General features: G+C 53.6%; 1 protein-coding gene across 6 annotated transcripts in view; it reads right to left on the reverse strand.

The window, feature by feature from the left end:
* Positions 1-25,914, reverse strand: part of CTIF (cap binding complex dependent translation initiation factor) — a 235,293-nt gene that overhangs the window by 167,911 nt on the left and 41,468 nt on the right. For 4 of the 6 annotated variants that reach the window (XM_036322505.1, XM_036322504.1, XM_036322503.1 and 1 more), the window contains 2 exons: positions 2,734-2,939; positions 69-116 (listed from right to left, as the gene is read on the reverse strand). In XM_036322505.1, the coding sequence (XP_036178398.1) occupies positions 69-116; positions 2,734-2,913 (228 nt within the window). In that variant the 5' untranslated portion in view covers positions 2,914-2,939. The remainder of the gene's footprint in view (positions 1-68; positions 117-2,733; positions 2,940-25,914) is intronic. The other 2 variants (XM_036322508.1, XM_036322507.1) reach the window with 1 other exon arrangement.

The raw sequence follows: 25,914 nt of genomic DNA on the forward strand, positions 1-25,914 counted from the left end.
ATAAGGGGAAAAATAGAATGAGTCCCCCATGCTCAACCACCCCCATGCACAGCTCCCCTCAAACTCACGTCTTCTGTTAAGACTTTCATGGGGGGTCCACCATTGAGTGCTTCCTCCTACCAGCAAAGATGTGGGGGTTGGAGGTCCAAAGGCAAGGTGAAATGACGGGATGGGATAAGAGGGAGTGAGGGAACAGTGAACAGGGAAGGCAGAAGGAAACAACACCAACAAAAACATGAAGACAAAGAGAAGAAAAACATTGTGAAAAAGGGACCTCAGGCCAGTCTGAATACTCGGGTCCCAGCCTACCTACGGGCAGCCCCGGGAGTGCAGTTTGGCTGGTTCCTGTTTCTGTGTCTCAGTTGTTTCTTCTGTAGAATGGAACCATAACCCGCTTACCCCCAAGCACAGAGAGAGGACAACGGTCAGGATACGACTTTGGGGACTTGAAATCCAATGAAGGGTAGGCACTCTTGAAATGGATGTGTGTGGGGTTTTGATTTAAAATAAGGTATCCTGAAAGTGCTGGGAAACTTGGTGGGTATATTCTCTTAGTTACTCATCATGGAAGCTCCCTCCCCTCCCCTCCCCTCCCCTCCATCTATCCTGCCCTCCATCTATCCTGCCATCCATCCATCTTTCTAGTTGGTGCTGGGGAGGGGCAGGGAGAACAAGCATCATAAGGTATTTGCCTCCTGAGTGTCAACTGTCATCTCTCAGATCCTAAGAAAATGGCCTCACCAACTGAAGGGCAACATTCTTCCCCGTTCCCTCAAGCTTTCTCAAGGTTTCCAAGATTCTTAAGAATTTTCCTCTCCCAGAAACACTACAGCACCTCCGCAGACAGGCAGACGGACATTCTCTGGGGTTATTTTTGTTCCTTGTTTTTGGCTTCCATTTAAAACAGTCATCAAATGAAATAAAAACAATCAAATGTGCTTTAGCAGAAAGATTTCCCATAAGGCTGTGTCAACAGCAGCGTGTTACGTAGACACTTCTAAGCCCGGCCTTGTCCGCAGTGCACCCTCCTCTGGGGCCTGTACCCCAGCTGTGTCTTGGGGCGCCTGTGGGATGGGGTGGGGTCAAGACGGAAATGCCCTTCCTTGGCCAGCAGCGCACAGGCGGCCTGCCCAGTGCTCACATTCTTCCAGGGAACGTCATAAAATGCAGGAAGTTTAAGGCATGCGTCCAGATGTTACCAGTGGCCGTGTTGTCCACGCTCTGCCTCGCAACCAACATCTATTGTTGTTGTTATTTTTTATTTTTATTATTTTTTTAATCCTCACCTGAGGATTTTTTTTTTACTGACTTTTTAGAGAGAAGAAGGGAGAAAGAGAGAAACATTGATCGGTTGCCTCCCATATGTGCCCCAACGGGGGATTGAACCTGTAACCTAGGTATGTGCCCTGACCAGGAATCAAACCCACAATCTTTGGTATAGGGGACAATGCTCCAACCAACTGAGCCACCCGGCCAGGGCAACAAGCATCTGTTTAGAGCCCCTCCAGATGTGGATGCTGGCGCGTGGTCAGGCCCAGGAGCAGGAGCCAGCAGTGCAGGGCCCAGACGGAGGGCACCTCTCCATCTGCTGTCCTCCTGAGACCTCAGCAGTCACCACAGGAAGGTCAGAGTCACTGGCAGGCTCCTCCTTCCAAAATTCTCTCTCCAGGGCCTGCTTCGGAAACAGAAATTCACAAAGCATGCCTCTACGGCAGCGGTTCTCAACCTGTGGGTCGCGACCCCTTTGGCGGTCAAACAACCCTTTCACAGGGGTCGCCTAAGACCATCCTGCATATCAGATATTTACATTACGATTCATAACAGTAGCAACATTACAGTTATGAAGTAGCCACGAAAACAATAATTTTATGGTTGGGTCACAACATGAGGAACTGTATTTAAAGAGCCAGAAGGTTGAGAACCACTGCTCTAGGGTGAAGCTTCAGGGCTTCCTTGGACCTTCCTCTTGTAAGAACCCATTTCACCTGGAAGAACCTTTGAAAGATGCCCTGCTAGAGCCATCAGAGTCCAGATGGTGGCGGAGGCAGGCAGCACCCACCAGGCTGGCCCCACCCACCTGTCCATGGGGCCAGCTCCTGGGGGAGACAGCTCCCGGACGCTTACGGGAGGGGGCAAGAGTGCTTCCTCCCCATCCCAATCTTCATCCACAGTCTACCATCCGAGTCCACCCAAGACCAGGGCTGCCATAGACTACCCAGGAAGGGCCGATACCATCCTGAGATCCTGGTCAGAACGCCTCAAGGGCCTAGCTAGGTCTGACACAGAGCCCTGAGGGATTGCCAGAGAGACTCAATTTTGTGGCTGCCCAAACCTGCCTGTATTTGAAATCAGAGAAAACATTCACAAGTCACAGCCTTCTCACTGTGTGCATTTTGGATAAGCTGCAACTCCCCCGATCTCTTCCAGAACATAAGCATAGAGAGGACAGGGAATAAATAGGGTAGAACACATAGTAAATGCTCAATAAATCTGTGTTCTGTTAATCGCACGTTGACCCAATAGGAAAGGACAGAGCAGAGGTGGGTCAGAGGGTCTGAGAGGAGCTTGCTGTAGGGATCCCACACTCTGTGGATGGGACCATCCACATCCCAGGGATCTAGGGCCAGGCAACTAGATTTAGGGTCCCCTTATCACACACACCCTTTGAGTTTTCCCAGGCCCTGTACCTGCCCAGGCCCCAGCCCTTCTGCTCCTCCCTGGGGCGATGCTCACCTGGGAGATGTGGGACTGTGTTTTCTCGCTCTCACCGTCACCTTCCGTCTTGTCTGCCAGCAGCCCCTGCACCTGGTACTCGAGCACGTAGCTGTCGATGAACCGCTCGAGCTCCTCGATCTCCTGGGAGCGGCTGCTCCCAGCCTCAGAGGAGGCAGATGCTGCCGAGGAGTTCTCCATCCCTCCAGCGCGGGCCTGGGTCAGGGCTGCGGGAGAGAAGGAGCAAGGCTCTGTGAGACAAAGCTGGAGGCGGAGGCCATGCCCTCGTCAGTGTGAGGTACATGCTGTTAATTCCCGTGTGGAAAGGGAAACTGAGGCCCACACAAGACAGGCAACTTGTCTAACTGACCAACACAGGAACGTGTGCGATGTTTGGTATTAGTCCATACCTAGACCTTGCATCTGGGAGAAAGCAGAAAACAGACCCATCTCCCAACTTGGAGTTAAGGAATGCTGCCATAAAGCAGAGCTGCCTCAAACAGATCGTCAAACTGCAGCAGGAAGGCCGGGGAGGGTTGGGGGACAGGAGGTAGGGGGGTAAGAGATCAACCAAAGGACTTGTATGCATGCATATAAGCATAACCAATGGACATAAGACACTGGGGGATAGGGGAGGCTAGGGGACTGTCTAGGGCGGGGGGAAAAAAATGGACACATATGTAATACCCTTTGTATTACTTTAAGCAATAAAAAAAAAAAAAAAGAAATGCTGCCATAAAGCAGAAGAAAATAGACCACAGGCTTTGGTGTCCCTGCCCCAACCATTAGGATATATCGGGGATCCTCGGACACAAACCCGCCAAGGAAATGCCTCCTTCTAAAGAGATGCCTTCTCTTTGGACACCAGACTCTCCCTACATTAGCTGGAGCCTGCAGGCCTGGAGGAAGCACAGTTCCGCAGCCTTGTGATGGTGCGGCTCCGGGGACCCGTGCTGGGCTCAGTCTGTAGGAATGTGACCTGCTTTTAATGACAGAGGTGAAAGGCCTGGTGGGTGGTTTGGGAGGGCGTGGTCTAGCCATGGAGGCTGGCTGGCCACCCTGCATACCCTTGTTAGCCCTTGAGCCTTCTCTCAGATGTGACCTGGCATAACCTGGGTGGTATTCTAGGGACGTTGCTGAAATCCAACAACAGAACTGCTGTCCTTTCCTGGGCCAACTGGGTGGACCCAGCTGCTTTAGGGGCCCCGGCCTGGTGGGCCACCTCTACTTCCCTCTCCCACCCCCTGCCCACAGCTCCCACCTGACCACCTGGAAGTGGGAAGAGCTAGAACCTTTCTCACCTCCAGATCCCTTCCTACTGGGGACCCTCCCCCTTTCCTGACAGGTTCTAAGCCAGATGGGAAGGGACATCAAAGCTTGTCTGGTGTCCCTTTCATTGTCTGGACATCACTGCTTTCCAAGGGGAGTCCCCTCAGCTAGAGGATGCTGCACATGGTTTCACCAGGAGAATGCCATCTACCAACCTACTGCAATTGGGCACACAGAGGACCTGAATGTACGCCCCGAGATCCGAGACTCAGAGGGCGGCCTGCGCCTGCCTAGGCTGTGACTGTTCATAACAAAGACCAGGTCCTGGTATGTTTCAAGGAACATTTGAATTTCAAAGCCTTGGATTACTGAGGACTTTTTTAGAACGTAGTTATTCGCCAATGATCAAGGTTTGGTTGAGTTTTTAACTCATGGATCCAAAGCAGGACAAGGAACGGCCCACGGGTTCCAGAAATGCCACCAAGTTCATGAATGCTGACTCCCACACCCCTGCTGGCCTGGTCAGAGGTTGGGTTGGCGACAGTTGGACACACATCTCTGACTCCAGTTTTGGGGTTTTGGCTGCTGCAAGGAGCCCAGCCTCCCTTGGACCCCAGGCTGCTGCAGGGGAGTGGGTGATGCTAGAGGGAGCTAGCTCTGGGCTCCTGAGCTCCGTGGCCTTGGGGTTTGGAGCCTGCTCTATTCCAGAGGGAATGGTCCGAGGTTTCAGGCCCAGGAGCCCTCATCAGAGTAGGGAACCCAGTGTGGAGGCTCAGGGGACAGTGGGTCTGAAGGGAGTCATTTCCGATTGGAATAAGCATGCCTAGTGGTGCAAGGCCACAGTCAGAGGTGCGGTGTGTCCAATGCCCCTTCTTCCACCTGCCATTCAAGGCCTACAGTGGCCTTCCATCCCTCCCACCACCAACACCCACTTATCCCTCCTGCTCCAACCGCTGCCCATGACCTCCTCCAGCCCCCTGTCTACTCCACTGCTTGCCCCAGGCATATGCCTGTGTACTAGGCAGAACCATGAGAGGGTCCTGCGTGTACACCTCCTCCCAGTTACTCAATAAAACACCGAAGGGATCTTGCAAATGCAATTAAACTCCAAATCAGCGGACTTGAATATAGGGAGACTATGCCTAATCCATCCCATGAATCTCTTAAATCTGGGACTGGAGCTAGAGACAAAGATTCACAGCACAAGAAAGACAGGACACACCACTGCTGGCGAGAAGGAGGGGGCACCTGCAAGGAACGGAGCAGCCTCTGGGAATCTCTGGTCAATGGCAGGAAGGAGAAGGGCACCTTAGCCCTACAAGCGCAAGGAAGTCAATTCTGCCAAAACCCAATGCGCCTGGGAGCAGGCTTTGCTGCCCCTGTGCCTCCAGACACGAGCCCAGCCCGGCGAGCCTTGATCTCAGCCTCGTGACACACCGAGTGTGACTCCCACTTCGAAGCTGGGAGGTAATACACGGCACTGCTGTAAGCCACCGCGTTGGTGTAATGTGCTGGGCAGCAACAGAAGACCAACATGCAAGGCTCTTTCTGCCTCTGCTTTTGCTCACACCGTGCCCCTCGCCCCGAAGCACTTTCCCATTCCCTCCGCCCACGGAGTCCAGAGGTCCTCTCCTGGCGACAGCCCAATCCCCAGGTTTAATGGAGGCCAGAGGGCAAAGGGTTCACCCGGCTTTGACCTATGGGCACGAGCACGGTGCCTTCTAGTAACAGGAATGACTAACATGTACTGAGCCCAGACCATGTGCCAGGCATGCTTCTCAGCACTTGATATGCCTTCACCACTTACCCCTCACAACAACTCTATGAGGTCAGTATAATTAGGCGACTTAGAAAACGGGGGTTCAGAGAGGTTAAGTAACTTGCCCAGGTCAGCACAGCAGAGCTCCAGGTCCGCCTGCACCTCACTGCCTCTTCATCCCCTCCTGGCAGCCTGCTCTGGCCCTCAGGACATCTCCCACTTCCCCAGTCCCCACCGTGAATTCAAGTGCTGCAACGGGATTCTGGCTTGGAGGGCTGGGTCCGTGCCCAGCTGCTGGTCCCAGCCAGATGGCATGATAAGATTGATGTCCAGAGAGGGCTGAAAGGAGCCGCCTGCAGGAGAAGGTAGTGCCTAAGGCCATGCCTATTATTCCTCGAAGACTTCAGATCTTATCGAGGGCTTCCTGGCGCCGGCACAGGCACAGGTGCAGGCCTGGCTTTTGCAGACACCGGCTTGGAGGTCTTCCAGGAGGACGGGTGCCTGGCCCTGCCTCCAGCAGTGGCCTCTGTTCTGCTCTGTTGGGCCCTCCTGGACTCACGCGGGCTTCTCCTGGGGCCTCTCCTGGGCCTACCCTAGTCCTGTCCGGTGAGGAGCCCCAACCCCCCGGCTCACCGAGGAAAAGGACAGGCATTGAGACCCACTCCCACCCCGCAGAACGTTGCTGCCCAGAGGGAAAAAGACGATGCCTCCTCACTGGACACTTGTCTGGGACGCCTCCTGAGGCACATCCTCGCAGCTGCCCTCCCTTCCACTCCAGTCACAGCTGCTCAATCAGGCGCATGCAGTGTAGCCGACAGCACCTGGCCTCTGCCCCCCGGGCGCCTTCTGCCTGGGCACACCTGCAGGATCCCTGCTGGCACCCTGGAAGTGCCAGGAACTAACATGCCTGGGCGCACGCCCCCTTTTTCGTCTCCCAGATGACATTTCTGAGGTGCTGTCAACACAGCCCCTCCATGTGCCCCAGGGGATGGAGCCCCAGCGGCCCATAGTGGTGACCAGATGCATATACTCCTCTGTCTGGCTCTCCCCACTCCCGTGTCTCTTCCCTTCCATGTCACCCCCTCCATGTCACCCACCCCCATGTCACTCCCCATGTCACTCCCCATGTCATCCCCCCTCCATGTCACTCCCCCTCCATGTCACTCCCCCTCCATGTCACTCCCCCTCCATGTCACCCCCCCTCCATGTCACTCCCCCTCCCATGCCACTCCCCCTCCCATGTCACCCCCCATGTGGCCCCCTCCCAAGTTACCCCCTTCTCTCCCATGTCACTCCCCCCTCCATGTCACTCCCCTCCCATGTCACTCCCCGCACGGACTCCTGCCCTGGGGGGCTTCCAGGAACCCTGCTTTCTGAGGGAACCCAGGCTAACCTGCCACTTGGGCTCCCTCTTCATTTCAGAATGAGTCCCAGCCAGGGAACCAGAAGCCCTCCTTCAGCACGAAAGCCCAGCTTTGTCTCTGTTCACGGGAAGAGGGAGGAGGGAGTGGGAGAGCATGCTGTCCTCATGGTCCATCTTCTCAGCTATGGGGCTGGAAGTTCAGCCACTCAAACCCCATTTAAAAATATATATATTTTTTATTGATTTCAGAGAGGAAGGGAAAGCGAGAGAGAAACCTCAATGATGAGAGAGAACCATTGACTGGCTGCCTCCTGCACGCCCCCCACTGGGGATGGAGCCTGCAACCCAGGCATGTGCCCTGACCGGGAATCGAACCGTGACCTCCTGGTTCATAGGTCGCCACTCAGCCACTGAGCCACGCCAGCTGGGCTTGTCCCAATTTTGCATCGGTAAATTATACATACCATAAACAGCGTTTAATCATTTCCAAGTGTACAAGTCAGCGGCATTAAATACATTCATGGTGGCTGTATAACCATCATCACCATCCACCCCAGACGTGTTCATCTTCCCAAACAGAACTCTACCCATTAAACATCACCTCCTCGTTCCTCCTGCTCCAGCCTCGGCACCCACTGTGCTTCCTTCATCTCTGTGAACTGGTCTATGTGGGGAATCGCATATAAGTGCAACCATACAGTCTGTGTCCTTCTGTGACGGGCTTATTCACCCATCATCATGTCCTCCAGGTTCATCTATGTTGTAACATGTGTCAGAATGTCACACCTTTTTATGGCTAAATAACACATTGTATACAATAACATACTGTATGTATAGATCACACTTTGTTCATCCATCCGTCCATCCATCCATCCATCCAAGGACAATCAGGTTGTTTCCACCTTTGTCTACGGAGAGTAATGCTGCTATGAACACGGGTGTGCATGTATCTGTTTGTGCCTGTTTCTAATTCTCTGGGTACACAGCCAGAAGGTCTGCCCCGTTTTTAAGGCAGGAAGAGTGAGGAGGTACAGATAAACGCTCAGGCTGGTGGAGACACAGGGAAATGCAGGGAATGAGGGTTTGCTCCGCTCCCCTCCTTCCTGGGCTTGGAGGTGTCCTCCTGGCTCAGTTTGCCATTCACAGCGAGAACAGGATGGGAAATCCCCACAGCTGGGCTGCTGGCGAAGCTGGGAGCCAGCAAGAGGAGCTTATGTTTTAATGATGAGCGAACGTGAGAAGGGGGATGGGACCAAAGGAAGAAGAAGGAGAGAAGAGGACGAAAGAGAAGAGACACCTTGGCTGCAGCCATCCAGAAGGCAGAACCCTGTAGCCAACCAATGCACCCCCATCCCAGGAACCCACCCTGCAGGCAACGCCCCCCCCTCCCCCCAGCCCTCCCGACCCAGCCCATTCCCAACCAGGTGATGGATGTGGAGGAACAAAAAGGAAGCAGCAGGAGTGGGGAAAGTGCTGAGGCTGCTCTTTGCTGTAAAGAGCAGGCGGCCCTGGGCCTGCAGGCAGAAGGGGTGGGCCTGGGTGTGCACAGTTTAGGAGGAGCCAAGGCAGCAGGAGAAATGGAAGGGTAGGGGGACATCTCGCCCCAGCTCCAGGGGCTCGGGGCACCCCCTGCAACAGCCAATCATGTTCTTTGCTTGTCCCTATAGCTCGGTGAGCCTGGCTGACTATTTTTAAGGCCAGAAACAAAAACGCCCGTGTGCTTTGGTGAAAAGGCGCCTTTGTCCACACTCCTGTCCTCCTCCCCAGACCCAGGTGAGCCCTCCCCTTGCTGCCTGCCCTCTGCCCAGTGGTGTGGCTTCTTCGGCAAGAACACGCAGCACAGGTGCTTCTGCTGATCGCACGCACGGGCTCCCTGCCTGCGGTCAGGAGTCTCTCCCCCACCCTCTGGCCCTCCGACCTTTGAGTCTGCTACCATCAGCTAGTTAAAGGTCTGGAGGAAAAGGGAGGGCCCAGAGGCAACAAGCTGGGGCCTTCCCAGCCACTCAGCATCCTTTCCTCTCGCCCAGGGACAAATGGCATCAGTGGCTGTAAATTTAGCCAATCCCTTTAAGAACAGCCAAGGCATTAAGAGGCATTACCTCCTCGAAATCCCCAGGATAAATTCAGTGACCTGCAAACAAGAGACACTTCTGCCTCTCGCCACCGGCCCTGCTCTGGGGAATCCACCCTTCCAGGCCCTGAAAGGAGGCAGCCCGCGCCCCTCACCTTCAGCGGAGCCTTTCCCCCAGCCCTCAGCATGCAATTCACCGGTCGGGCACCACACCCTCCTGGGGCCTCACAGAGGAGGCCTCAGAGGGAGGGTCTCCATTTCTGCTTTCCTGACTCCTTTCTGCTTTCCTCCTGCGGGGCTTTTGTTTACTGATGTTTTGTTGTTCTGTTTTGTTTTTGCTTCTGGCTGCTGCCAGGGGCTCAGCAGCCTTGGGGCTCATGGGCCTGTCCACCCCACCCGTGCCAGCAGGGCAGCAGCTCTGAGGATAGAGGTAAGCACACTGGCTGAGGGTGGGCAGCAGGGCCCAGCGTGCCACCATTGCTCATGCCACCACTGCTCACCTCGTGCTGAATCGCGTGCACCTCGCCTTCCCACGGCCCCTTCCACGCCTCCTGCTGCAGCACAGCCTGGCTCCCCTGAGCTCCCCTCCAAAACTGCCTTCTGCGTTACACACAAGCCAACCCCTCTCCCATTCCCCACTCCACAGGGTGCTGGCAACTGACACCTTCGCCCAGAGCCTGCAGCAAGGAGGGCAGGGCCAGGCCACGGCCACGCTGCCTGCTGAGAGTGGGAGGCGAGAGGCCTCGCTGCCTGGGAACGGAGCTCGCCCAAAGCTCTCCGGAGGGAGCCATGGGAACCCCCTTCACGAGGCCTGCTGCCAGCCCTCCCCTCCAAGTCCAGCCCACGCTCCACCTCCTGCAGAAATGGGACTTCGGGGACAATGCCTTTCCCTGGCCACGGCAGCCCTGTGCTCGGCCATTCCTGTCAGTGTGACCGCAGGAGCCTGGGACACGTCCGTGTTCGCCGAAGAAAAGCAGGAGCATCCACCGACGGACCCTCAGGTCCCCAACCACCGCCAGTGGGAAAGATCAGCCACCTGGGCTGGAGGCAGCCTCAGAAATCGGCAACATCCGCTGCCTCAGGAGCCCAGGACACTGGTGTCCTCGCAACCTCTGACACTCGCCCACGCACACACCCGTGTGACCCTTTGTCACTCAAACCTCAGACAGGCTGTGAGCTGGGCGCGGACTGTTTTTTCAAACTGCGGGTCTCAGCCGGTTCGTGGGCTGTGAAATAAACTTAGTGTAAAATAAACTCACGATGTCAGCATTAAAAACGTGTAACTACATTGAAAACACCCGTGAGTGACACACGTTGTAAGTGGAACCATTGCTTCATGGAACTTCTGTGTCGCCTACACATGGCAATGCATTGCTTTCTGGGAGGCTTACTGTCCAGGTCTGCTCTGCCCTGGGGTCCCCGAGCCCCACAGGAGCCCCCACTGGGCTCCCTGCACTGACCCCCCAACCTGCCCCCTCAGGGCTGGGCACAGGCGGCCTCCTCATCCTCCCCCGTGCTGTTACCTGGCTCTTGCCCTGCTCTTGAATTTTTTACGGGTTTTTATCTTATCTTGACAAGACTGCATGGTCCTTGAGGCCCCGATCCATCCTATACCTCTCACGGTCCCAAGCCCAAGAGGACAGACTGGCCTGTGCCCACCCCCCTCCCGCCCACCCCAGCACTCCCTTCCCAGAGAGTGGGAGGGTGGTGCCCTCATTCCCCCCTTTTGCCACTGGGCCAGGCTCTTCCCCCATCCATCCCACACAGCTGTGAGGGTGTTAAAGCCAAGGGTGCTGGGGTGGCCCTGTCCAGTACCCCTCCCTACCGGCCATCAGGATTCCAACTTCTTCCCACCACATCCCAGAGCCTCCAAGGCAATTCCCCGCAATAGGTCTTGCTGCATGCCATGCCCTCTAGGCACCAGGGGCAGGGAAGTCACACATGAAGCCCCAAAGGGGAGATACAATATCAAAGCTGGAGGGCTACTGGCCAGCCAGTCACACCCCTGGCTGGACTCAGGCGGCTTCCTCACTGCCCCCGGCTCCTAGGGGTGTCCTGAGCCCTCAGGTAACATAACGGTTATGGTTTCTGATGCTTGGTTCCAATGCTGGTTCCAGTCTTTAAAGAGACTGATGATGAAAGGGCCACCTCAGAAGGTGTGAAGATTTAGTGAGAGAATGCACGAGAATGTGTTCAACACAGCCAGGTATACAGCAAGCACTCAATTACCAGCTGTGATTATAATTTGACATCACCACTGCCCCCTGGTATGCCCCACTCTGTCTTGCGCATTCTCTCCCACCTCTCCAAATTGCACCAGATACACATTCCCCATGAAGCCCCTTTGGCCACTCTGACTATCACTGGTCACTCCTGGTTCTGAACTCCACTATCCACAGACCCCCCTATTCCCTAATGTCTCTCCACCCTGAACTGCCTGTGCCCTGCACAAGGCCTCAGTTTGGCCCTTTCCTCTATTCTAATTCCTGGATTAACCTTCGGCTCTGCCAACCTGCATGGACTCATGGGGACTCGCTCTCTCTCCTCTATGGGCCCTGTGAGTAGACAGGGCAGACCCCACCACTGGCCTTTAAAGGCTTCTGGGTTGACAAATAGAGTGAAAACCAGCTCAGAGCATGCCCGGCAGGGAGACCAGCAGAGTCCTGCTCTGAACCTGGCAATGCACCTGTGAGAGCACCGCAGGTTAAGGCCAGACAGCTCCGCCGAGCCTGGTGGCCCAGCACCCGAGGGCTTTCTTCTCAGGTGACACTCTCTCTCCAGTGTCTCTCTCTCTCTCGGGGTAACCAGGGTCCCCAGTCAGCTCTTTCTCCTGGCAGCCGCTTCCTGAACTACAGCCCAGCGGGAGCAGTGACTGTACGAGCAGTTTCCAAGAGTCTGATGGGGTCTCAGCACCCCCTTTCCTCTCCCCTCTTCATCCTCCTGAACCACCCTGACACCCCAGCTCACAGCGGTCCCCACCCCTCGGAACACCCCTAGTAGCAGCTGCTCATGGGTCCTTCTGACCTCCTCCCCTGCCTTGGATGACAGGCGCAGAACCACAAAGCAGAGACCGCACATGCCCTGTCTGGGCTACAGTGTGTTTTGTTTTGCCTGCTGAGTATTTTAAGAATATTTGATCTGACATTTTAAAATCAAAAGATTTCATGTAAAAAAAATCCACATTTCTGATTTTCTTAAAGAATTCGGAGATCGAGCACCACTGGCCCACCTTCCCACACTGCAGCCATCAGCTAGAGCAGCGTGGTGCTGACCCCTTCAGACGGGGCATGCAATTTCCACTTCTCCACAGACCTTCACACTCCCTAATGTCTCCCCACTGCCACACCCGTCCTTCTCACATGGCTCCGCCCTCACTCACTTGTTACCTGCCTGGCCCTCACAGGCATCCGAGCTTGTCTACCCCTGCAAGAAAGTAACTGTAGGTGAGTCACAGAACAAAAATGAGAGGCGTCCCTACGAACCTGGAGATCAAGAACAATGACTGTCCCCTGGGAGTTACAATGTGGAATCAATACATGACAGTCCAAAGCAGAAACACACAGAGTCATTGCAGAGAAAAAGAGGTTTCTAGAAGGACTCAACGCTAGCCTGGCGGAAGACAGCCACGGAGCGATCACAGGAAGACTGTGTCACTCTGAAGGGACTGGGCCGCACTGAAAGCAAGGAAAATAGCCAACCACAGAAGGGGGAGCAGGCCCAGCTCTGTCCAGAGAAAAGGGTGCCCTTTCTGGGTATCTCAAGGGAGGGGGGAAGGGGCCTATAAATGCACAGGCTGCCCCCCTGCTCCCCTTCATGTCCCGATCACACTCCAGCTCAGCCCTGGAGTGGCCTAAGGGGCTGCCCGCTTCCCAACTAAACCATGAGCTCTTAGAGGCCACGGGTGCGTCTGCTCCTTCCCTCATCCCCTGGGAGCCAGACCTGGGCCCCCGAGACATTTAGCTAATTAGTGGGTATTTGATGATGGAGTCCCTGAAATGAGAACATGGCCAGCAGGGAACTGACATTCTGCCCCCGTTGGTATCAGCAGACCAGAGCTGCAGGCTGCTGGGCAGAGACGGGTGGCCTATCAGCCGTGGAGCAGCGAGTACAGTGAGGCTGGGGTGGAGCCCTCGTTGGCTGAGTAGCCCCCACGTGTCACACACACACCGCCAGAGGCCCCTAGCAACCACGAGAATCGCGAACTCATCCAGCGCCCAGGGCTCTCAGAGCTCTCCCCAAATTCTCTATGGACCACAGCGAGACACAGAACGGAACAGCCAGAGCCCAGGAGTGTAAAGCCCACGGATGACGCGAGGCCAGACCCCGGATCCTGGAGTGGCTGTCTCTGCCTTTGCTTGGAGGCCCTTTGACCTTTACTGTAGCAGAAGAGCAAATCATCAATACTGTGGTCCCCACAGACCGTTGGTTTCCAAACCATTTTCCTCTAAAACCTTATATATTTTTCCAATGCAATTCTCAATGGCTCCCACTGATACATAAAAGATAACAACTAGCATTTGGTGGGCATTTATTATGTGCCAAGCCCTGTGACGTATATATTTGGTGTATATTCATTTCATCCAAGACCATCCTATAATGTAAGCACCATTGTCATCCCCATTGTACAAATTAGGAAACCAAGGCAAAAAGGAGTTGCCCACAACATTGCCTAGCTACACCTTCGGCCTTCTGGAACACAGAGCCACGACGACGGAGGTCTGAAGAGATGGACGGCCAAGCCAGACGAGAGCTGTTGGGCAGGGACATTAACAAGACCAGGTATGGTAGTTCTCTCGGGGTTGGTTTCTCTCTGGGAGATGCTGAGGTCAAATAATTAGGGAAATAGGCAGCCAGAAAGCCTGAGCTCCAAATCACTTCCACTGGGAACCTCTACAGCAGCGGCAGCCAACCGGTGGTCCGTGGCCCACTGGTGGTCCGGGAGGTCCGAAAGGTTGGTGACCGCTACTCTACAGAATGCATTCTTGCAGACAGGCATTGCTTTGTCTTTCGCATCATACACTTTCAAGACCTGGCACAAAGTGCGGTTCTACAGAAGATGGATGGGAGGCCCATGGGCTACCTGTGGGGGGCCTGTGGTGTCGCCCACCTTGGGCCTCTGTGACCCAGGAGCTCTCTCTCCAGGGCTAGTCTAGGGCAGCTGCAGCCAGGACTCCAGATGCAGCCAGATGCCTTGCAGAGAGACCACCTGGTGGCAGATCCCGACTGGCTGTCCATTATAGTCCTCAGGTGCTGTATTCCCAAGATCTCTGAGGGTCATTTCACCCACTAGCGCAGTGATGGCAAACCTTTTGAGCTCGGCGTGTCAGCATTTTGAAAAACCCTAACTTAACTCTGGAGCCGTGTCACATATAGAAATGTTTTGGTATTTGCAACCATAGTAAAACACAAAGACTTATATTTTTGATATTTATTTTATATATTTAAAGGCCATTTAACAAAGAAAAATCAACCAAAAAAATGAGTTCGCGTGTCACCTGTGACACGCGTGTCATAGGTTCGCCATCACTATACTAGCGGGTGGTAGCGACAGATAACTTCCTTACATGCACAGCCGGAGCAGCCTGCAGCCAGTTACAACCACAGGGAGCAAGCTGAGTGGTTAACTGGCAGGTAATTAACTGAGAAATTCCCCACAGCCCTCTATGCACTCTGCTGAGGCACAGGAGGGAGGAGACATAAAGGGGAAAAGGCCCCCCCCCCCCCGCCATTGCAGAAAGGACCTTGCAAATCATTGAGGCCAGTGTAGGTGAGGACATGGACAGATCAGAGCCCTCACACACGGATAATGGGAATAAAAAATGGTGCAGCTGCTTGGAAAACAGTCCAGTAGCTTCTCAAATGATTAAACAGAGTTAACATAAGACCCAACAATTCTATTCCTATGCATACACCCAAGAGAAATAAAAATATATGTCCATGCAAAGCTTGTATATAAATGTTTTAGTAGCATTATTAATAGCCAAAACATGGAAACCCAAATGTCCACAACTGATGAAGGGATAAACAAAATGTGGTAGATATATCCATGCAATGGAATCTTACTTGGCCATAAGACAGAATGCTGAGACATGAAGAACCTTAAAAACACTGTGCTAAATAAAAGCCCAAGATTCCATTATGTGATTCCACTAATATAAAATGTCCAGAATATGAAAATTTATAAAAACAGAAAGTAGGTTGGTGGTTGCCTAGTGCTGGGGTAGGGGAAGGGATAGGTGGGCAGGGCGGTGGTGGCAATAGCTAAAGGTACATGGTTTCTTTTTGAGGTGACAAAGATGTTCTAAAATTGACTATGGGTAGCCATATCTATGATTACACTGAAAACCATTTAACAGTCCACTTTAAGTAGGTGAACTGTACAGTATGTGAATTATATCTCAGTAAAATTATTTTAAAAATTACTGTATCTACATAAGCTGGCTCCAGTATGGTGGCCTTGGGCTAGAATCTCTGGGTGATTAGCTTGGAGACCTCTCCAGAGAGCACTGTAGCTGTAAGAATAATCTAAAACTGTAAATAAATATACAAAAGGCCTGAAAAACTGAGTCTAGTTTCCCACTGAATCTGGGAGAAATGTCTGCAACTTCTCTAGGAGGGATTCTGATGCCCCACCAAAGATGGGGATGCATCTCCTGGAGCAGCTCCATCCATCCCATCCATCCATCCATATATCCTTCCATCTATCCATCCTTCACTCATCCATCTATCCATCCATCATTCATCCATCCATCCATCCATCCATCATCCATCCATCCATCCATCCACATCATCCATCCATCAATCAATCATCCATCCATCCATCCATTCATCCATCATCCATCCATCCATCCATTCATCCATCATCCATCCATCCATCCATCCATCCACATCATCCATCTATCCATCCATCATCCATCCATCATATCCATTCATCCATCAATCATCCATTCATCCATCCATCATCCATCCATCCATCCATCATCCATCCATCCATCATCCATCCATCCATATCATCCATCCATCAATCAATCATCCATCCATCCATCCATCATCTATCCATCCATCCATTTATCCCTCCACCCACCCACCCATTCGTTCATACATTTATTTAAAAAGCACCTGCTCATGCTTGGTTAAGTGCTAGAAACACAACAGGAGAAGCAACAAAGTAACCAGGCAATTGACATCATGAGGCAAGTGCTGTGGGTCTCAGAGGAACAGCACCAACACATGAGAGGAATACTGAAGATATTATTTTTATTAGCTTGCCCTAATTGACAGGAAAACACAAATATAACTATTATATATGAAAACCAGGAGACACCTTAGAAAGCAAAGCCATCAATTGCAAGACCCACCACTGTATCATGAGCCACAAAGAAAAGAAAAAATGCTGCCGCTGAAGTATGACATAATGCCTTTACAAGGGCCTGCATGCAGACATCAGTCACACAAGCCTCACGTGGCTCTGAGATTCTTTCATCTCTTTGGAGGGATTGGGACTTCCCTGCCTGTGGAGGTGACAGTGCTTAGCAGCGAGACTGGCAATTCGTGTGGTTTTATAGGCATGACGTGGCAGTTTTTCTCCCAACAGCGAATATCTGCTTTTCTAACATCAAATCAATGCTCTGCTACTGTTTCCATGCCCTTCCGCGTACGTGATAACTTTTGGTGCAAATAATACATCATAGTGAGACCTTTTATAAGACATCTGAGTGACAATTACACTGAACATGTGGCTACCCAACAATGCATCTAATTCAACTGACCACGCTGCCGCCTGCTCAGGCAATGGCGACTCTGTCACACCTGCTGTGTGGCTGGCAGCCAGCGACAGTAAAGATGCACCCTGACTTCAGAGCCATTAACATGTGAAAAAACAACTGTGAAAGGGGCAAGCCAATGCCTTATATTACAGGTGAGGAAACAGGAGTACGGAGCTGAGACGCGACACATCCCAAACCACAGAGCCAGGACGACAACCCTGCGAGCTGAGATTTGTGCCAACGCGTTTTCTTCTATTCCCCCGGGCTCCCTCCATCTCTAAGCTTGTCTTACATTTCCTTGCTTAAAACAAAACAGAGTTTTAGAGCACAGAGGACAGTGAGATTAACCGATCCGAACATGCCGGCAATCTTAGTTCTACCAGCCCCGTGAAAAAGGATGATGGGAAATGTCACTCTAATACCATCCAAGGGACCGTTAGTTTCCACTCCCTGAGGCCGGTCCCCCGGCTGCCACTCAACAATAAAGGAGGCTGGCCAGGTCTTTTCTCAGTCATGCTCTCTCCCTAGGGGCAGGCCCTGGAGATTCAGCACATGGCCTAGAAGAGTCTGGACAGGCCCCGGTGAGCCTGACGCCAGAGCGTTATGCATTCTGCGTGCACACAGTGTCCGGAGTTAGGGGGCTGCTAAATGGATTCTCAGTATCTCACCACGGTGCTCGCATCCTGGCAGCACGCCAGTCTTACCCGGCACTGGATCACCGTGCGGAAAACACCTTTTTCTTTTGTGAGCCTGGGATTACGGAGCTGGCCCCTTGACATGAACACAGACGAACAGGGTCAGGTCCTCTCTGCTCCAACAAAAACGTTAAACATTTTCCTAAAGCTGGATAAGGAACGGGCCTAAAGCCTTCGGGCTGAGGCCAGGTCCAGTTCAGCTGAGCTGAGATACACTTCCCGGAACGCACGGCCAAGGCCCGAGAGCCGAACCAGAAACAGGCCTGCCCCACGTGTGTGCGAACAACAGCTCGTGGGAACACCCTCCCTACGCAGCCGAGAGCGAGGAGGGCACGTCTCAGATGACAGCAGAGCCCCGTCTCAGCAGGACACCAGGGAAAGATGTAACCAACAGGAGACAGTTGCACTGGGACTGATGGAACAGGAGGCCGCCCAGGGCTGGTCGGCAGTGGGGGAGGAAAGAGCTAGCTAGGCTGTAAAAGGCAATGACGAATCTCACCCAACACCATCCAAGGGAGGAAAAATATCCAACATTCCAGTCCGCTGTGTAGTGACAGGCCAAGAACAGAGCTGGGGACGTTGAACTTTCAGAGCAAAGAGAATGTCCCTTCAGTGACCCCTGTGCCCTTCAATCTGGCTCTGCCCTTGACTCAGAGCACAACGGACACAGGTCACTTCCTCAGTGCATGCCAGGCACCGTGCTGGGCCCTGGGCCCCGGTAACTGAGGTGTGGCCTCTGCCCTGGGTCAGCACAGAGCCACTGAAGGGGACACACAGCCTTCGGAGTCTACCGCATGACTAGACACATATTCTAAAACATCTCTCACAGGTGGAATTAGAACTGCTTTTTCTAGATTTTTCTCCTTTTTTCCCCTTCCAAAATGAGCTTGTAGCATTGTTACATAAGCAAGAAAATAACAAACGAAGAGGAAACTATAGGTTGGCTGTGGGGTCTCTCCGGCTTGCTGGTCGCCTGGTTACAACGCTAGCCCCAGGAGCCTCTGAACTCCCAGACTCGGCAACTGGTCACGGCGAGGGCACAGCCATGCTGCGAGCCCCCGCCACACCGCGGGCAGCAGATCTGCAAGCTCACCCCCCTCCTGCATGGACTGCTGTTCTGCAAGGCCTTTCCGCCTGGCCGGCACAGAGCTAATTTTCTGCTCTGGCAACGCACCAGGGCCCCTGCTGGCTGGGCAGCAGCCTGTCCACCCGTCACCCTGTGTGCTACCACTTAATCCAGCACCTGTAGGGCCGGAGGTCGGACATGAGAGTGCCACTGGGATTGCCCCCAATTTCCTGGGATGAAGGCTGAGATTTCAGGGGGGCCTGAGGAAGGTAAAAGTACTTTAACTCAAGTTGAACATGTCAATATATTCAGTAAGTACCACTGCAATTGTTACTGGAGCTCTCATCCTTTTTTTTTTTTTTTTTTTAATATGTGTTTATTTGTGGAGAGAGAGGAAGGGGAAAGATAGAGAGACAGAAACATCAATGAGAGAGAAACATCATTGATTGGCTGCCTCTTGCCTGGTCCCTACTGGAGATTGAGCCTGCAACCGAGGCTGTGCCCTTGACCACAATCAAACCTGGGACCCTTCAGTCCACAGGCCGACACTCTATCCACTGAGCCAAACTGGCTACGGCTCACCCTCCTTCTTGCTCTGGGTGTTGCTGTAGAATGTTCTCCCCCTTTGCTGCAATGGTGAGGAGCCCGCCTGTGTACACTGCAATACCAGCCCACCGTTTCACACACCTCCCAGCAGGGATTCTCCTGCTGGCAAAACACCAGGGAAATATGCTCCCAAGTTCCAAGCCTAAACTTTTAATGCAGAGATGGCACGCGCCCTGAGCTTCGTCCCCGCTCCCCCTGCAAGCTCTGTTGCCCTGGGGGCTCTGCTGTGTCATGCTGTGTGCGGTGCTGGAGGGGGCAGGCTTTGGGCAGGTCCGAGCATCCTTGGGGGGGGGGAGGGTGCCACCTTCGCCCCAGTGCTGAGAGGTGCCCGCCACATCTTCCCTCCTTGCTAATGACACCACACTTCTAACTTCCTTCTCAAATCTTAAATATGAATGAACAGAAGTTTCCAGGCTGTGCTGTGTGTGACTTATAAAGTCAATGAAAACTAAGTCAGTCCAGGGGGTGCCTGTGATAGTCCTCAGGTCACCAGGAGGAGAATCTGGAACCCTGGTAAGATCCCAGAACTTGCCCAGCTTCCCCGGTACCCTCAGCAGGGGCTTCCCGCTTACCCAGGCCAACCTGAAGCTTGACCTGTGTCCCCTGGAGGTCTAAGGAATCCGGGAGATAGGATGGGCTGGAAAAGGTGAAGCAGCAATGAAACAGATGGTGCCAGAGGCCCCATCGTGGGCCCTGCGTGAGGTACAGGCCTGGCTCTCGCATAGGCCCTGGGTCTCCTCACCTGAAACAGCCCAAGTTCTCAGGTTGGAGAAGAGAGAAGTTCCCAGCAAGGCCCTCCTTGAGAGCCGGGGGCGGGATCTGCACACCAGCACATGGGTTGTTTCCTTGACCTGTTCCTGTCCAGACAACTCCTATCCACCCTTCAAGACCCAGCCTGCATGCCCCTCTTCCTCACTGGTGTTCTGGGGAGTTATCTGTTGAGTGCATTTATCCACTCACACGTCTGTTTCCCCTTGGATGCTGTGGGCCCCTCAAGTCTTTTTCTTCTTCCTTTCCTCCTGCCCCTTGGAGAATAGATAACCAGCAAAGGTATGATCAATGAATGAAGGACGGAGCAAATGAAATCAGTCGGTCGACATTATACTTCTTCACTCAATGTTTCATCCTTCAATGCTTGACCCTTTATTTGACCCATAGATCTCCCTCAGGAGACCAGGAACTGGGAGAAGACCCACATGATGCAGTGGGACTCCAAACCTGGCTTTCCCACCTGCAGTTTGTGGAGCCATGAGAGTGGCAGACACTTCTGGTGGAATCTGTAATACCTTGTCTCTCCTCTTCCTTACTAGCAAAACCTCATAGCATTGGGAGAGATAAAAACTGTATTTCCCAGCTTCCCTCACAGATAGTAGTGGCCAATGAGATACAAAAGGAAGATAGTGAACAGGAAACTCTTTAAATAGACTGCCTGGACAGGCGCTTGCCTTTTATCCTTCCCACTTTCTCCTTCCTGCCTGGAATGTGAATGTGATGCCTGGAGCTCCAGCAGCTCTCTTGGACTGTGAGGCAACTCTGAGGACAGTAGACACTCATTACATGAGGCAAAGCAGAAAATACTAGTAAAGAGCCTGTGCCTCTGATGACAACAGAGCCCCCACACCAGCCCTGGGCGGCCTGCCTCTGTATTTCTTTCACATGAGAGAAAAATAAATTCTATTGTCTACACCACTCTTATTTGGGTTTCCTATTACATGCTGCTGTGGTACACAGTTCTCTAGGATGGCCCTCATGGCTCCTGCCTTCTTCTTTCCTTGCCTTTGTTTAATCACCTCCCTTAAGTATAGGCTGGACCTGGGGACTTGCTTCTAACAATCAGGATACAGCAAAACTGATAGGACTCACTTCTGTGATTAGGTTACAAAAGACTGACTTCCGTCTTGCAGACCCTCTTTGGCCTTCTCATCTTCAGTGCTTGGATGAAGCAAACTGTCATGTTGGAGAGGCCAGGCAGTAAGGAGCTGTGGGTGACCTCTGACCTACAGCCAGTGAGGGGCTGAGGCCCCAGCCCAATGACCAATGGAGCTGAATCCCATCAACAGCCACAGGAGTGAGCTCGAAACAGCCAATTACAGGTCCTCCCACAGCCAATTACAGCCTCAGCCCACACCTTGACCACAGCCTCGGGCGAGACCCTGGAAGCAGAGGACCCGGAGAGGCTGAGCCCAGATGCCTGACCAGCAAAAAGTGTAAGAAATTACGTGTGTTGTTTGGGGTAATTTGTTACGCAGCAATAGAATAGCTGACGCAGCCACTGAACCCGATCTTCACTGAAACCCTGAGCAAGATTCTCCCCTCCTCTGACTTCATTCCCCCTGTCAGTAAAGTAAGAGGGTTGGACTGGATGGTCTCAAAGGTGCCTGCCAACTTTAAAATCCCAGAATCCAGCGACCTCCTCAGGCTCCTGCCACAAGAGGCTCCTGGCCTCCATCACCGGAGTGGCTGGACTCAGCAGTCCTGCCCCTCGTGACTACTTAGTGCTCCAGTTCTGGCTCACTATGACTCGATGTGTCCAGACAGGGACAGAGGCAGGACCCAGAGTACCCTTTTATACCTGCACGCAGGGCCCTGCACCCCTGATGCAGGATTCTCCTCCTCTTAGCAGACTAGAGGCCTCAGAGCCTGGCAAACCCTGGCGGCAGCTCTCGCCATTCATCGGGACTACATCATTGACCAGGGTCCGCTGATGAGATGTGGAGACGGCTGGGCTAGCACACAGTCAAGGTCAGCTGACCACGGGGCGCCAACGGCTTAGCTAAGCCAGTGGTTTTCCAGCTGTTTCACTGCGTATACCATCTGTTCTGGGTTATGTCCCCCAAAGTCCATACACTGACGTCCTCACCCCAATGCCTCAGAATGTGCCCTTATCGGGAAAGAGGGTCACTGCCGATATGATTAGTTAAGATGAGGTCATACTGGAGTAGGATGGGCCCCTGACCCAGTATGACTGGCTTCATCACAAAAAGGGGAATTTCCACACAGACACAGGTAGAACGCCATGGGAAGATGAAGGCGGAGATCAAGCTGATGCATCTACAAGCCAAGAAATGCTGAAGATGGCCAGCAAACCACCAAAGCGAGGGGACAGCATGGAGCAGTTTCCCCCTCACAGGCCCCAGAAGGACACCTTGACCTTGGAATTGTAGTGTCCAGAACTGTGAGCGAGAATAAATTTCTATTGCTTAGGCCACCCAGTTTGTGGTACTTTTGTTACAGCAGCCCTAGAAAACTAATACACCTACACACACACACACACACACACACACAATGAAGCAACATACACACATACACACATGCTCACTCTGGTAATACATTTTGTGCATTATAGAAAAGACCTGGAATAGAATTTAAAAGATAAAATAATAAATATACATAGGAGTTCTAACATTTTCTTTGGGTGGGGGGCTTGTGCACCCCACTTTGGAGACCATTAGTTTGGCAAAGTTGGAGCTAACCACCAATTTCCCTTCTCTGGGGTCCCACGGCGCTTGAAGCCACTGGAGTCCATAATTCTGATCTCACTCCTCGGCTGTTTTCCTCCTGAACTTGATGCCCGGGCAAGGACTGTGCTCTGGCAGGGTTTGGGGGTGGGTATGGGGTGGTTCTGCCTCCCCAAGGACCTGCTGTGGCCTGAGGAAGCCCTCATTCCTTGGATAGTTCTCGTCTTCATCCATCAAAAATAACTCTAGGGGGAGCACGGATGGAGTTAACTTCAGGGCAGGGTTGGGGGACGCCTGCCTGCTGCAGTGGATGATTTCTGTCCCCTTGCCCTTCGCCATGAAGGTCACATGGTGTTTCCAGGTGAAGAGGGAAGGAGAGTAGGGACGGAGGGAGGGCGGGGTGGGGAGTGGCAGCCAGAGAATGTGTGCGCTCATTCCAGAAATCCCATCTGGCCTTGCTCAGCTGCCTGGCTTCCCCGTGCAGCTGCCATAAATGCCAGCCCACAAACTGGGGCCTGCAGCCTCTGCGGGCCCCTCCCCGGCAGCTAGGTCAGCTGACAGGCCCCAAAGACTGCAGGCATGTTGGTGAGGAATGCGGGCCTCACGCCCCCGGCAGCTGGGAGACCTTGAGCACACAGAATCCGCTACAACACTCACAGGGCCCAGCGCAAACTGAAAATTCAGCGCCTCTTGTTTCAAATAAGAATTTAAAAACACTGACCGCTGAGCATTCACCAAGCATTAACCCTTCTGAGCATGGGGCCCTGCGCACCCACAGAGCCGGTCAATGAGCAGGCATCTCCCGCCCGGGCCACCCAGAGGAAGAGGAGAGGCAAATGCATTCGCCTCTTTGGTCTGTTATCTGGTTGACAGAAGTGTCCCCTGCACACTTTTTCAGGAGCGTCTACCCTGTGGCGTATGACTGAACGCCAGACACTGAGACCGAAGAGTCTGAATGAGTTCCCAGCACCACCTGGCCTGGCCCCAGCCCCACACGAGGCTGCGTGCCGTGGGTGTCAGTCGCCTGCGCGTTTGGGCCCCTGGTCTACACCTATAGATGAGAACAGTGCCCTTTCTTTCCTCTTCACTTGTTTCACTCTCCCAGGGCTGTTAAGAACGTAAATATCAGGTCTAAAATGCAAAAGAACCCGAACACATGTGATTAATGCTGACAATGCTAACAATAATGATGATCACTAAGAGGTTTTGCTTTGATTCAGCCGAGTCCTCTCACGGGTGGTACAACTCGTTCTTTGAGGCCAAGTCCTCTGGGAAGAATCCTCAGGCCCTAAAAGCCGCTGTCAGGGGAGCACCCACCAGAGAGAGGGGTTTTCTTTCCGTTCCTGCCAAGGGCACACTGACGGGAGGGAGTCCCCTCAGGGCCACCTCCCCACCCCCAAACCCTGAGAGGTGCCACACCCTGGCCGGATGCACAGTGCCCCAGTCTTCCTGGCCACTGAGGGTTCATTAAAAAATGTGCTGGCTCGACTGGGGGCAAGCAGCGGGCTCTGGGCACAGGGGAGTCAGCCGGCCTGGCTGCGCCCCCCGTCTCTGGGCTCCCCGGCTCCCTCCCGAGGCAGCCAGCCCCTCCAGAATGAGAAGAAGCCTCCGGAGTTTTGCAGCGACTCCCTTTGTTCCTCTTTCCCCAGGGCCTCGGAGCCAAGCGTGGCCTGTGAACGGCAGGCTTGGCTTCTGCTCGGCTGATCAGAGCGATTAGTACCAGCCACTCCCTGCTAATTGCTGTCCTCAGCAGTGCCAGGCCCTCCCGGCCACTCCTCCCGGAGCCCTCTGCCGGCACACAGCCTCCGACTGTGCACAGTGACAGAAGTGGCCTGTCATGGGGACGGCAGCGACCGCGCTCCGAGGCAGGCTCGTGCCAGTTATCAGTCCGCTTGCTGCGTGTGAGCAGCTGAGACCAGGCTTCTCTGCTGAGTCCAAGCCAGGCACCCGCTGCTCGCCCGGGGGAGCTAAGCCATCCCTGGGAAGGAAGGGGCCTCGCAGGTGACAGCCTGATGATTTACTCACTGGTATCGAGGTGAACGGAGGCAGGGCAGAGAGCCACTCCGTGGATGGTGCCGGGAGTTTCAGTGCAAAGAACACAGCGCCAGGAGCCCAAAGGACCGGTGGGTACCTCTCCTGCCTCACCATGAATTCTGAATCTGTGAAGCGGGTTGACGGGACTGGCCCTGCCCATCTCCCAGGGCTGCTGTGAGGGTGAATGGAGGCACCAAGCATCATCATAATTATATGAGTGGCTTTTGCGAGCGAGGCCTTTAAATATACTCTCTCCAATCCTCCCAAGTCTATAAGATGAACTCCATCTTAGAGATGAGGAAACAGGTCAGCGAGGTCCAGACACAATGGCCACACGGCAGGGAAGGACATGGGACCTGCTGTTCTGGTGCTGCGCTCTTCCGGTCACTGGAACTGTCGCCTCCCAAGTGTCCTGCTCAGAGATCAGCCAGGCTGTTCCGTGCTGACACCACAACCAAGGGTGCACCACCTACAGCCCGCTGGGACCCAGGAGGTGGCTTCGTGGGAGGACCTGCGAGGGTTATTAGTGAGGCCATCAGACTGGCTCTGGAGCCGGTCTGGCCTGTAGGACATGGGATGAGGCGTCAGTCCGTGGACAAGGGAGACCGGGCAGGAACCAGAGAGGAGCGGAGATGCTCTGAGCACGTGAGGAGACAGAGCTGGACCCACAGCTACCTCCATGGCTAAGGCCCGCCTGTCTCCATCTACACGCACCTTACAAGTCTCACTCTGTGATGCTGGTCCAAGCCCCCCTGGGAGAGGCCTGACATTCATACTAGCATGTAAATGACTGACAGAGCGGGTTTCAATGGGGGTGGGGGCTGGGAAGGCGTGGCAGAGGCCCATGGGAACTGGAGAGTGGTACTGAGAGGAAGGCAAGAAGACATCTGAAATGGACACTTGTCTCTCCCCAACTGGGTGCTGCCAGGGGCACTGGCCATTCTCTGCCCAGTCTCTGGTAAAGCTGGTGCTTAGAGGGACCCCTAGGCTGATGACAGCCTGGCCTCCTGGGCACGGGAAGGGCAAAGGACTTGTAGTCCAGAAACCCAAATCTATTGGTTCTGGCCTTAACTAACTCTATGACTTTGGGCAAGTCTGCTCTGGGCAGCCCAGTC

Source organism: Myotis myotis, unplaced genomic scaffold, assembly GCF_014108235.1.
Source record: "Myotis myotis isolate mMyoMyo1 unplaced genomic scaffold, mMyoMyo1.p scaffold_m19_p_9, whole genome shotgun sequence".
Classification (NCBI taxonomy): Eukaryota; Metazoa; Chordata; class Mammalia; order Chiroptera; family Vespertilionidae; genus Myotis; species Myotis myotis.